This window comes from Serinus canaria, chromosome 2 (assembly GCF_022539315.1).
Source record: "Serinus canaria isolate serCan28SL12 chromosome 2, serCan2020, whole genome shotgun sequence".
Classification (NCBI taxonomy): domain Eukaryota; kingdom Metazoa; phylum Chordata; class Aves; order Passeriformes; family Fringillidae; genus Serinus; species Serinus canaria.
Window position 1 is genome coordinate 131,787,421 of NC_066315.1, and position 13,281 is coordinate 131,800,701.

At 35.2% G+C, this 13,281-nt stretch overlaps 1 protein-coding gene across 24 annotated transcripts in view; it reads left to right on the forward strand.

Annotated features, from left to right (window-relative positions):
- RIMS2 (regulating synaptic membrane exocytosis 2) overlaps positions 1–13,281 on the forward strand; it is a 448,889-nt gene that overhangs the window by 59,182 nt on the left and 376,426 nt on the right. For 7 of the 24 annotated variants that reach the window (XM_050971294.1, XM_050971305.1, XM_050971301.1 and 4 more), the window contains exons 2-3: positions 648–680; positions 1,086–1,172. The exons of the other annotated variants lie outside the window; for them this stretch is intronic. In XM_050971294.1, coding sequence (XP_050827251.1) covers positions 648–680; positions 1,086–1,172 — 120 coding nt within the window. The remainder of the gene's footprint in view (positions 1–647; positions 681–1,085; positions 1,173–13,281) is intronic. 24 annotated transcript variants of the gene reach the window in all.

Below are 13,281 nucleotides of genomic sequence, written 5' to 3' on the forward strand. Positions count from 1 at the left end.
TAAGACAGTGGACAACTATTAATCAGTACTAAACAGACCTACTGTATGTATTATCTAGTTATTTCTTTAAGAAAGTCCTAGTAAAGTTCACTGATGAGTAAAATTCCTTAGCTTTCCTTTCTTAGTTCTTAGTTATGTTGTCTTCAGGTTCTGGCATCACTGTAGTTTAATGAATATAATGCAGATTTTCCTTTAATCTATTAGTTTAGTATATTGCATTTTAAATAGCATATTACATGTTATAAATTTGCCTTGAACTCTGACAGGCAATTTGGTTGCGAATAAAAAAGAAATAGATTGTAGTTCACATAATCAAAGGACCTTCCTTTGTATTTGCAGCTGAATGTATTGCTGGAAATATTTTAATAGGGTATTATGTGCAAAAAATTGGAAGTCAGATAAAGTATATTACTGACTTAATTTTTAGATTAACATAATTAAATTTTCTATACTTGGCACTCTCCATTTTTAAAACTAAATGGAAATAAACCCATAGTACAACTTAATATAAACATACAACAAATGTTAAAGGAAATCATTTTAACTCAAAATAGGAACTTTTCCCTTCCCATTTGGTACAGATTTTAGTACTGCAGGGTAGTTGTTTTCAACATGTTGCACTCAGTTGTGCAAACTTATCTTTTTAGGGTCAAAGAAGAGCAAAAACCACAGCCGACACAGTAAGTAAAGTATCTTCAAGATGCACTAGGCTTGACTTTTCTACCTTTGCCATGTTCTGCTCTCTGCACCTTTGATGGTATTGGCTTTCACTGATACCTGATAGGCTGCAGGTAGTTTGTCATCTGCTTCCTGACTGGCTTGTAAGAGAGCTGCCTGTAGCTTCTTACTCCATCCACACTTTAGCTGGATGTAGGCTCTTGCTGCCTGCTTGTGAACTGGTGACTTGTAGAACTTTACTTCCCTTACACCCTTAGTGGCTGACTTAGTTCTTTAGTTCTGCAGCTCACATTCCCATTGGCTCTAGCTTTTCCGCCTGTCTATTTCTACTAATGTTGGATAAGAAAGCATTTAAATTAGAGTGGTTTTATTGGTTATTCAGTCACATTATTTGCTTGTTTAAACAGGTGGTTTCCCTTTAGTGGGATCACTGAGCTGGTAAATAACGTTCTTCAACCACAGCAAAAACAGCAAAATGAAAAGGAGCCCCAGACGTAAGTAAGCTGCTCTCTGTAGATTAAGTAACATCTGTATAGCATTAGAACATCATGGAGAGTATGTTTAAAATGATTGCCCCTTTAGAACATGCAGCTGAGGGCATTTTACAAGCTGAACACCATTTGCTTTCCAACCCTTCATTTGCAAAGGGAAAACTGAAAATCAGGTCTTACTCTCCTTATCAGTAACTTAAGTAATTGCATTAGAGTACAATTTAAGGAGTTGCTGGTACTCTGTTTGTTTTTTGGTTTTTGTTTGTTTGTTTTTTTTTTTTTTTTGTCTTGTCTGTCCTTTGGCAAATGTTCCTTATAATGAAATTTCTGGTGAAGTGATGTGTTTTCTGTGCATGAGGAGCTGGAATGATAAGACATGTAACATTATTTATAGCATGTCTATGCACATGCGTGGTCTCAGTCATTCATATAGGATGCTATATGAATCTACATAATATGTCAGAAGAGCTTTCTAAGGACCAGGAAAATATCATGTCATTTTTGTCATGCTTTTAGAATATCTGTAAAGTTTCAGAACTTCGACAGATATAAGGTGAAATCTTGGGTCAATCAAAGTGGAGGAAATCTTGACTTTGATGGAGCCAGTATTTCATCTGTGAACATTTTATATGATTATTTTTGCTATCTGAAAAATTAAGTTTTGACAGAAACTGGCAAAGCTAGGGCATTGTGTCTTAGAGAAGACCTTAAAGCATGGAGAGGAAAATATTCCTTTCATAAAGAGAAACTAAAAATATTTATTATTATAAATTTTCAAATTGCTAAAATGTATTTTGGATGTTATTTGAGCTTTAAACAGTTAAGTTGCTCTCTCTTCTTTCTTCTAGAGTTTTATACATTGTAAGTTCATGTGATAAAAGAAATGTTTGTTTTTGAACTCATGCATAACTGGTTTAAAACGTGCATATAACTTGCTAATTAGTTTCCAGGCAAAGTCAATTTTTGTTTATTTTTCAATATATGTATTTAAGTGGCTCCTCATACTTGTGGGTCATGAAAGCTGTGATGTTTTTTGAGAATACATGGTGAAAACATTTCATGGGTTAAAATGGAAAAATAGGAAAAAAATTTGATATTCTGTAAAGCAATGTATTATTCTGAGCTCTCTTTCTGATATTCTTACTTAACTGCTTATAAAATTGTGCACATATTAATAGATTTTTTTTGGTTATTATTAGATACTGGCAATATTACATTTTTTATACAGTACTTTGTACTTCCAATTTCCTTAACAATAAAAGTTGTTCTGCTCACTAGTGTTGTACAAATGAAGCATATGGCTTTCAAGAAACTTAAAATACTATGTGGGCAGTGTAAATAGATGAGTTACAGTTAGCAAAAAATATTAGTAAATGGTTACTGTTAGAATGGAAGGACCTTTTCAAATTGTGACCTCTCAGGGAACCTGTTTTGTTCAGTGTTTTTATTATAAAACTAAGAAATTAATTAATTTGTATACTCACTGAAGTTTTAGATACACTTCTCCCAGTCTTGTGTTAACACCTCATGGCAGGATTATATTAAAAAATTATCCTGAAAACCCCAAGAAATATTAATGATGTTATGATGCTTCTCAAAAGGAAAAATGCAAAGGGATATTCTCTAGGGCTAGTTTATGTCGTTGACATAGGACAAAGAAAAATTGTAAGGAAATGTTCTTTGGCAGAGAATCAGGGAGCCCTAATAGTATGTTAGTTGAGCTGTAGCCATTATCCTGAAAGAGATTAATATCATACAGGAATGTACAGACACTCCCCAGGCAGCACTGTGAAGTTTTCCCACTGCTAGGCTTTGGTAAGGTCTCACCTGGAATAGCATACCTGTCAAAAAATATGTGGAACAGTTGTAATTCAGTGGAGAGTAATAGGAATGAATAATTACGCGTCTAAAAACCATGGTAAGTGTTAGGAAAGAATTAAACAGATGAGATATGTTAGCCTTCTAAAAAGAAAATTCCAGGGAATGAAGGAGATGGATAAGTGAAAGGAAATTATCAGTTTTCCATGTTCATCTCATAGTGAAGCTGAAAGGAGTAAACTTAAGTTGCATTAGGGAGGACAGAACTTGGTAGGGAGAATTTTTTTAATTGAAAGAAAACGTAAAATGCTTGCATACTTTGTTTAGGACTTGTTTGGAAGCTATGAAAATCTTAAGTAGCAGGTTTGGCAAATACCTGTTAGAGGAGACACACGTGTGGCTGATCCTGTGCTGGAATCAGGGAATGCACTAAATGACTTTTAAAAGTGTCTTCCAGCACTGCTTATTTGTGATAATTTCATTAATGTGTTAATATTCAGGATTTGTTATAGTGATTATTGTAAACATTCAGGGAGAAAATTGAACAGGAATACTAATGGTGCAGCTTTTAAATTTTATTCATTTTTCTGACATTAATGGCTTGCAAAAAAGTGTTTTAACGGGGAGCACTGTGGGGACACTGGGGAGGAGAATAAATGTCTCTAGAAATTTTTACCTATTCATACGTTTGGGGTATTTTCCACTTGAAATCACTGTCAATATTGGAGTCTAATTTTGACATATACTGGTTGTCCACCTTTGCTGATGAAAAAGCTTATTTACAGGGAATCTGGGGAGGGCAAAATGTGCTGATAATAGGAGTTAGTAGTGTCTGAAAACAAGGTATCATGTTACAGACTTCACTTTTGCTCTGGAAAAGGTATGTTTGTAGAACCATTGACCATGTGTGCCTATAGGCAGAGGTTGGGTTAGTCTGATGCTCTTGGACATGAGTTCTGTACCACAAAATCACAGAATGGTCGAGGTTGGAAGAAACTTCTGGAAGTCATCTTGCCCAACCTTTCTTCTCATGCTGGATCACCTAGGGGCATTGTTTAAAACTATGTGTAGCTGGATTATGAGTATATCTCGGGATGCAGACTCTGGAAAATCTCTGGGTATGAGATACATGTGCTAGTACTTGGTCACCCCTAGAATGAAAAGTGTTTCTCTGCTCAAAGGGAACTTCCTGTGCTTCAGTTTGTGCCTATTGCCTCTGAACCTGTCACTGGACACTGCTGAAATGAGCCTGGATCCATTCTCTTTGCACCCTTCCTTCAGGTATTTGTATTTATTGTTAAGATCTCCTCCCTGTACTTTTAGTCTGTGTCTCATGTGAGAGATGCTTCAGTCCCTATATTTTTGGCCTTTTCTGGACTGTCTCCAGTATGTTTCTCTTTAAACTGGGGAGGCTGGAACTGGACACAGAACTCCATGTGTGGCTTTGCTGAACAAAGGGTAGGATCACCTCCTTCTGCCTCATGGTAATGTTTTTGCCTAATACAGCCCATCTACTCCCTTTTCTCAAGGCATGCTGGCCCATGTTCAGCCTGGTGTGCACCAGGACTTCCAGGTCCCTTTCTGCAGAGTTGCTCTCCAGCCGGGCAGTTCCCATTGCACTGGTGTGTGTGCTTCCTTCCCAGGGGCAAGACTTAGCATTTCGCTTTGTTGAACATTGTGACATCCTGGTCAGCCTGTCTCTCCAGCCTGTTAAGGTCTCTCTGAATGCCATCATGACCTTCTGGCATATCAGCCACTCCTCCCAGTTTGGTGTTATCCTCAAACTGGCTGAAGGTACCCACTGCCCCATCATCTACATCAGTAAGTTATTGAGCAGGACTGGACTCAATAATGACCTCTGGGATAAACCTCTAGGAACTGGCCTCCAACTAGACTCTGTGCCACTGATCTCCTTGCTCTGGGCTCAGCTATTCAGCCAGGTCCCAGTCTACTTCAAAGTCTGCTCGTCCAGTCTTTACCTCATCAGCTTCTCTATGAGGATACTATGGGAGACATTGGGAAAAGCGTTATTGGAGACAAGATGGACAATAGTCACTGCTCTCCCCTCATTGCAGTAATTTCATTGTAGAAGGTCATTACATTGGTTGAGTATGACTTCCCCTTGGTTAATGCCTACTGACTCCTGATCACTGCTTTGTGTTTCATGTTCCTAGAAATAGTTCCCAGGATTAGTTGTACCATCACTCTCCCAGGAATCGAGATCTGACCAGTCTGTGTTTCTGTAGATCCTCATGCTTCTTCAAGATGGAAGTGGCATTTTCCTTCCCGCAGATGTTAGGCAGTTCTCCCAATTTCTGTGATCATTCTGATACTGAGAGTGGTCTTGCATATCCTGGCTTGATGAAGAATACTTCTATCTCCAGCACGTGTGTACTTCCTCAGGAGTTTTATCAGGAGGGTTCGAAATATTTCCCTATTTTAATCCTTAAAGAGTAGAAATTCTTAGCTGGCCCCTGAAGCAACTGTTTTTGATGCTTAACAATCAGCCTACCAATTTTTATTTCTTCATATTTATAAGGCATATATTTTGTAAAAGGTGTATTCAGGTTGTTCCTCTCTAGGATGTGGTGGTCTTGTGCCTAATAGTTTGACTTGCGGTTTATAATGTTTTTCAGCATGAATCTTGGAATGTTATGTAATGGTGTTAATCTCCAATCACAGTAAAGGATGTTCCATGCTAGAAGGCACTGAAGATTCCACTATTGTAATATGGTATGCTGGCAGAGTTCAGCAGTGAATACCTGAGAATACACATAAGGAGAAGGGTGTGCATAGAATGGTTCTGATAGTATTTTAGTGACTTCCTGAGGCAGTGGCTGCATGCGTACTGCTGGATTTATTCCCTGGCAATAAGGAATCTGTTTGCCACAGTTATTTGCAGTCCTATATTAAACCTACTTATATTCTTGTTTTCAGAACTTGGTGAAAATGAATTCTTCAACTTAATTATCTGTATAGAGACAATGTCACCCTTTTGTTGTAAAACTGCTTCCTGATATATTCAATGGGAAGTGGTAGTGTGTGTTATATAATTTATCTATAATATGTATAACCTTTAGACATTTCTATTATGTTCCATGCAGTCTATTATATTTCATACAGTTTTAGCTGCAGAGTTTTTTCTTCTAAGATAGGAACTGCTTCTGGTCATCATTGTTGCCTTATCTCCTTTTAAAAGCCCAATCAGATCTTTTTTAGTTAACAGTGATCAGTCTCACAGTATTCTAGATATGAGTGCTCTGTGTTTTTAAGTAGTGATTTAGGAAAGTTTCTAATGTTTGTTGCTTAAAGATATCCAAATATTGAAAAGATGGTGGGTTTTATCCCTTTTCCCATAAACATTTTTGTTTATTCTCAGACTGGAAGTTTGGTTGACTGTAGGAGGTCCATCATTGAATTTGACAGCAGAAATTGAGCCTCTCTTCTCTTTTTGATAGTTATGAGCACATTAACAATGAACAGTAGACAAAATACAGTCAGCATGAAAATTCATTAAAAGTAATGCTTTTTGTAGCTAAATAATTTCAAAAGAAACACATTATTTTATTGCCTTTTTGTACTTTCACTAGACTAATTCTAGGAGAGGTTAAAAAATATACATTGCTTAGCACAACATAGACTTTTTTTCTGCTAAAACTGGTTTGTAAATAAATAGATATTTATGTTTTTTCTAGAAGTCATGTTATCACTTAAGGAAATGAAGATTGAAAATTACTGTAAGATGATACCTAGTAAAATATTTTCTGGCATATTTTTCTGTAAATTAAATTAATTTTTCTATCGTGGTAGACCATACCAGCAAAACAGTAAAATTTTCTGTTGATAAGAATTTCTGATGAATTCTAGTTAAACTAGATTGACTTTTCTCAAGTACTTAACAGAAATCAATGGATCATTTACTTTGAATTCTAAATTTACTGCATAATGAATGTCTGCCAACCACGAGGTAGTTTTGAATGTCTTCAAATTATCTAATGGACATGTGATAGCAAGCCCACATCAACAATTATTTAATTTACACTATATATATATATATACTCAGTGAGTTTATTTGCAGTCAGTGCAGTTCCTGTTCAGGCTGCTTTTTTATAGAACCTGTTAAAAACAACACACTCTACTTGAAAGAATAATTTCTGGAAAGAGAAAAATAGGTCTCTGCAGCCAATACTTGTGACACTGGAGTCATGAGAAATCTAACATTCTGCTGTATTTTCTTGGGCAGTAAGATAGATAGAAAGAAAACAGAGAGTAAAGGAGTTAAAATTGTAATTTGAAGTATATATATATAAAAAAAAGAATACAGGGAGATTGTAGCTATTGCAAAATAAAATAGAAATCCACAAAATACCTCTTAACTATGAAACTGCATTTGTCTCCTTAATATAGTAAATATGATGGACCAAAATAACTTCTGTTGTTGTGGACATTCTGATGTCATTTTGATGGCTTGTACATCTCTTACTGAGACTATTAAATTAATCATTTGCAACATGACATGATAAAACCTACAGTTTCCTGACTGTAGGTTGCCCTGGACCTTTTTCTCAAAATATTTAATAAAAGAAAAACTTGTTTATGTTGGTTGGATTGTTCACAATGTTTATGAGGTTAAGATACCCTTTCAGTGAAGAAATGGCTTGTTAAGCATTGGAAGAAGCTGCCTAGGGAAGAGATGGGCTCACCATCCCTGAAGTGTTCAAGGAATGACTGGATGTGCCACTTGGTGCAGGGGTTTAGTTTGGACAGTGGTGTTCAGTCAGAGGTTGGACTCAATATTGGAGGTCTTTTCCAACCTTAATGATTGTATGAATATAGTAGAACTAAGTTTTATCAGCAGACATGCTAACAAACATGTATAAATCATTATATAAATAACAAATACGGAACAGGTAAATATAATAATCATAAGAAACATATTTCTTAATTTTAACCCAACTTATCTATTTTAATCCTAAAGCATACATGGATTTGTAATTCAGCAGAACCACAGAATATGGTTAATTAAAAAGGAAGAGATGCTGCACTTTAATATAATTAATAAATTTTATTAATACACTTTATTAATAGAAAATTTTAAAGAGATCAAGGAAAATGTAAGAAACCTATTGTCTGTTTGTGAAAGATAGAACTAAACTTAAAAGAAAAACCAAGTAGTATGGTATAATGAAGAATTCCTTGAGGATCTGGAGCTATAAAAACAGACTTGCATACAGAAAGAAGAATACAACCAGAAATACTTACCCAGCCAGCAGTTGGCATCATGGGCAAGGAACAGGTGAAAGTCCCCCAAAGTGACACAATCTGTGTTTATATACTTTACTGTGTTTATATACTAAACTGGATAGAAGAATAATGAAGGAAAATACCCACTTATTTATAAGGTAGAGCTGAATTGGAGCTATATCTGACCTATTTTGTGTACTAAAATCTCTAGGTGTTTTGTGTTATGTAACAGAAATAGTAAAACATAATATATGTTTGAAGAATAGTGAAAAGAACATATACATATGTTTCCATATGTATATGCATAAAGGTGTAAGGTGATAATTACTAGGCAATATATTAACATAGAACTGCTCCTAAAAGCTTTGTGGGAAGTATTTTCACTCTAATTTTTGCAATTTCTCAGGGTCTGTGAATGTCACAGGCTATGGCACTACTAATATGCTGACAACATCCTGATTTGAACTGCTTTCCAAAAGAAATAGACAGTATCCCTAGAGGGATGACAGGTTGTCTGAATGAGATAAGCAAATTTAGAAAATGCTGGCTTAAGCTTAACTTAAACAAGACAGGAGTGATACTCTTATCATAAGAGGAAACCACATTAAGCCTGCAGCCGAATCAGCAAACTCAATTTCAAATGCAACATTTGGGACCGAGGCAGAAGGTGTTCTTGCAAGACATAGAGGCTGTACACTCATTTTGGCATTAACTGTAACCCTAATGAATGCTTTAATTTTTATTTTCCAAAGAAGAATTGTGCATTTCATTCTGTGAAGAATTGATGCTAAAAATCATGCATCAATTGATATGATTTATCAAGTCTTGATATTAGGAAGGTCAAAACTTCTAGAGAAGATCAGACTCCAGCTTCTGTGCTCTACTGGCTCTACATTATTCATGATAATTTAATGTCATTCTCCTTAAAATGGCTGGGCATGTTGTATTCTGTGAGTGGAAGTGATGTGAACCCGATTTTACATGCAATATTGCTAGTTCCAAGTAAGATTATTCCAAGAAGTGGCATAAGATGGTTTTTACTTGCTAAATTAAATATTTGGTTTTTTAAATGAGAAGTGACTATTCAGTGCACAAACAGCTGCTTTGATGCATAGAGTTTTTTTAAAGGATTATCTGTAAAATTTTAACCATTCATGGTACCTAAATTTTTATTTATTTTATTCAAATTTATATTTTGAATTTGAGAGAAATTCAAGTTTGTGGAAGTAACTTTTTAATAACTGTTTTTTTTTTCTTTTAACCAAGGCAGTACTGCAATAAGTGACATATTCTTAGTTTTTTTATATTTATTTTGATAAAATAATCTCAGTCCCATTCATGGAGATGACTTGGCAGAGACTAAGTAAAAGGAAAGAAAAAGATAATATCTTATATTTCTTATATTTTGTTAGTTTGGTAGAAAATTTCATCAGCTTTTTAAATATGTTTGCCTTTCTCTTCAATCAGGGAACACCTGTCTTCTCATAATTGGATAGAAAATAAAAAATACATGTGTGATATTATGCTGATAAATTGTGGTCAGGTTCATGATTCTTATTGTGAAGATAGCAAATACCAAAATCCAAACTTCCATGGGGTTTATATTATCTGAATCACTTTGCATGGCATGCTTCATGTCATTATTTGCCCTCTTGTAATTTTTCATTTTGAATTAATATTCCCATGAGCAATATAAGCTCAGCACAAAAACTTTCTGCTATAGAACAGCAGTTAGAGTGCTTGAAGCTGAAGGGAAGCTTGGGAGTTCAGCAATTCTACAGCCTTCCTGCACAAACAGAATCCTAGTCTGAAACCTAACAGAGAAAACCAGAATTTAGAGCCAGGCTGTGTTTCATGTGTATGATTTCTGGGTGCCAGTTAGTTGAGACAATTCCTTTTAATAACACAAAAATTGTTTACATAGACCATCTTCTTCAAACTCCAGACTACTGTTTTTCTAGTTTAAAGATTTTCTTATCACTCTTTGGCAAGTTTCCAATGTATTTTATTTTGGCTCTCTGTGCTGCTCCACTCTGTTGAAGTTTTTCTCACCATGGATATTTGTTCTTTGTCAGTATTTTCTGTATTCTAAAATTTTAAATTTAATTTAATATTATTGGATTAAGAGAATAGATCAATATGTTATAGTGTTTTATGCATTATCTAGTTTAAAAATTTGTTGAAATAGATGCTTATAGGTTAGTATTCTTCTTTTTGGTTGAATTTTCCAAGAGAAAATAATAAGCTTAGCAGTCAGAATCATAAAATCAAAGGATGTTGAACTAGTAAGACTTTATTGGAACTGATCTCTCTCTACCCTGAAGCCATGCTTCTGTGAGTCGTGCAGCCACCCTCATAATACTGTAAATGTGAAGAGTATGTTCAGGATGCACTCATACTAGACAGCAGAATTATGAGTGTCTGTTTTCATCACTTGGGAAGAATAATTGTGGCTGACTTGGGCTTGTTTTGGCATTACAGCTTCTGGTTTTTTATAAAAACTGCTGACTCGAGCTTTTTAGTGTTCAATACTTGTAATTAGGCTCACCTGGTATTATAGGTTAAGAGCTACTTTCTCCAGGGAATATTCTCTAGACATTTGCATGAGGCTGTAGATCAAAACAGTCCTTTGGTGCCTCTCCTCAATATATTTCTCCTTATCTCCTTCTTTCTATTTCATAATTTCAATATTTTACCTGCAAAAACTCAGCATGGCTTTTACCTAGGAAGAATAACCTCCCAGGATTTTGAGGTTATTGAGTTATCACACATGAGTAAGGGTATGAATAATATAAAAGTGTTAACTTGTATAGTTTTTGGAGAGCAGTATCTTTATCCCAGAGTAATCCCAGGTTTGGTTTGGTTTGGTTTGTTTTTTTCCATATAAACTGTAAGAAAAAATGAACAGAAGATACCTTCATTTCTTCTGCTGTACATACTACTGAGTGATTGAAAAAATTCTGGAAATAACTGGAAGTTTTTAAATTATTGGATGAATTGGGAAGAAATTAATCTAACAAGATGAATTGTAGACAATTCTGATGACAAATTTGAAGTCAGAGATGTATAAAAGTTTATTTAGTAGTAAAAAATAACATTTTCTGAAACAATCTAAGTGGCTTTACCGATGACTTTTAACTATTTGTATCAAATACATCAGGCTTATTAAATCAGTAGTGATTGGTGTAATAAAAACAGATTTCAAAGGGTAGTTTTAATGAACAGTAATTTGATATTAAAAATATTCTAAATATTTCTATTTTGCACTACAGGTGGAGATATCACAATAGAACATAATGAAAAATGTTGAATAAATATTCAGGAAAGAGGAGAGATTCAGTGACTATGGTTGAATCAATTATAAAACCATAACTGCATAAATACCCTCAAGATGTTGGATTGAATTATTAGAAAACCAGCAATGAGGTTAATGGACCAATATCAAATTTCATAACCAGGAAGCAAGTTCGGAAACATTTAATGCCAGTATCTCCAGACATGGATCTGGTGGATACCTTTTAGCTCTGTGGAGTTTCTTCATACTGAAGATGTTTGGTACTTCACAAAGGCTTCCTGTGTGGTCCAAGCCATATATATTAAGGTTTACTTCTGAATGCTGGTGCTGAGACTAGTTTGTCTAGAATGACAAGAATGACTTCTACAAATGAGTCAGCTGTGGGCAGTGCTGAATGCTAAAATGGGCACTTCCAGCTGTTAATGATACCAGTGGGAAGAGGGATGGTTTTCATACTTAGTTTCACTAGCAGTGGGTATTTTTGCTTACTTGCTGGTTGAAAGCAGAACCAGACCTGTCAGTCAACAGTATCTGGGGAATTCCTGTCCCCTGGAGTCAGAAAACACAATTAGGCTTGCTGAAAATACAATTAGGCTTCCCAGCTGCGGAGCTTTTCAAATGAAAGTTCAGTAATGTTAGTTACATGCTTTTAAACTCCCAACTTCTTTCTACAACATTTCTGTTAATTTGATACCCGTGAGTTAATGCAGTGTTTGTCTTTGGGAGGGTTTAGTCTCTCAGTTGTGTACTTTTATTTTGATGTATTTGCAGTGGTTGTGGTACAATTTTCAGAGTGAAGATGAGTAAAGCATTATTATCACTGTTGTCTTGTTTTATTCCTTTGATAAGCAATAGTTGTAGTATTTTCTCAATTAATTATAAAAATATAATGCTCATTCTTTAATTGAAAAGTTGTTGGGGGGCAGCAAGGCTAGAGGAAAAAAGTGTCTATTTGTTCTCCCTTATTTAAGGCAGGAAAGGATTAGACTGATTTAGAAGGGCTATCTACAGGATGTGGAGCTCTGCCATGTTTACTTACAGAAGACATACTAGATGAGACAACTGTCTTTTATCACCAGGAGAAGATTTTTGTTTTGTGATGGTAGCCTTCACTTTAGCTGTGGTTTTAGAGATTTAAGGACAATTGCACAGATAGTCAGAACATTCAGGTATGCTCCAAAAGGAGGCCAGTCCACAAAATATTTATATAATGAAACCCTCCATCAGCTCTTCTATTTTACTGATGAGTGTACCTTTTTACTTTTTCAACTTCATCGTTCCCATTTGCTTTCACTTGTGCACTTATGGGTGCTTTCTGTGATTAAAGAAGCAGCAATATTGATTTTTGAAAAGAAGGAAATTTACTTATCTCTTCCAAAAGATGTTTTTCTGATTATATTCTGTATAGAGGGAAAGTCAAAGTAAATTCATAGTGATGTGGCTCCTGGAGTATCTTGGACTCAGAACAAACACAGACAGATGGTGCCAGAGTGAGCTGATCAGAAGCCTGGGGTGAGGAGGAAAACTACTGGGTACAAAGTCTCATCTATGAATAACATTAACAGACGGTGAAGATTCTCACAGAGCAAAAAATGGCACTGTCACAGAAACAAATACCCAGTTTTTACCAAGGCCTATTCGGAATTTGGTTTGTCACTGACATGATTCAATTACTCCAAAATTTGAAAGCTGATAAATAACTCAAGATACTCTTTCCACGTCACTTTTTTCTCATCCTCTAGGAAGTTTTGCATC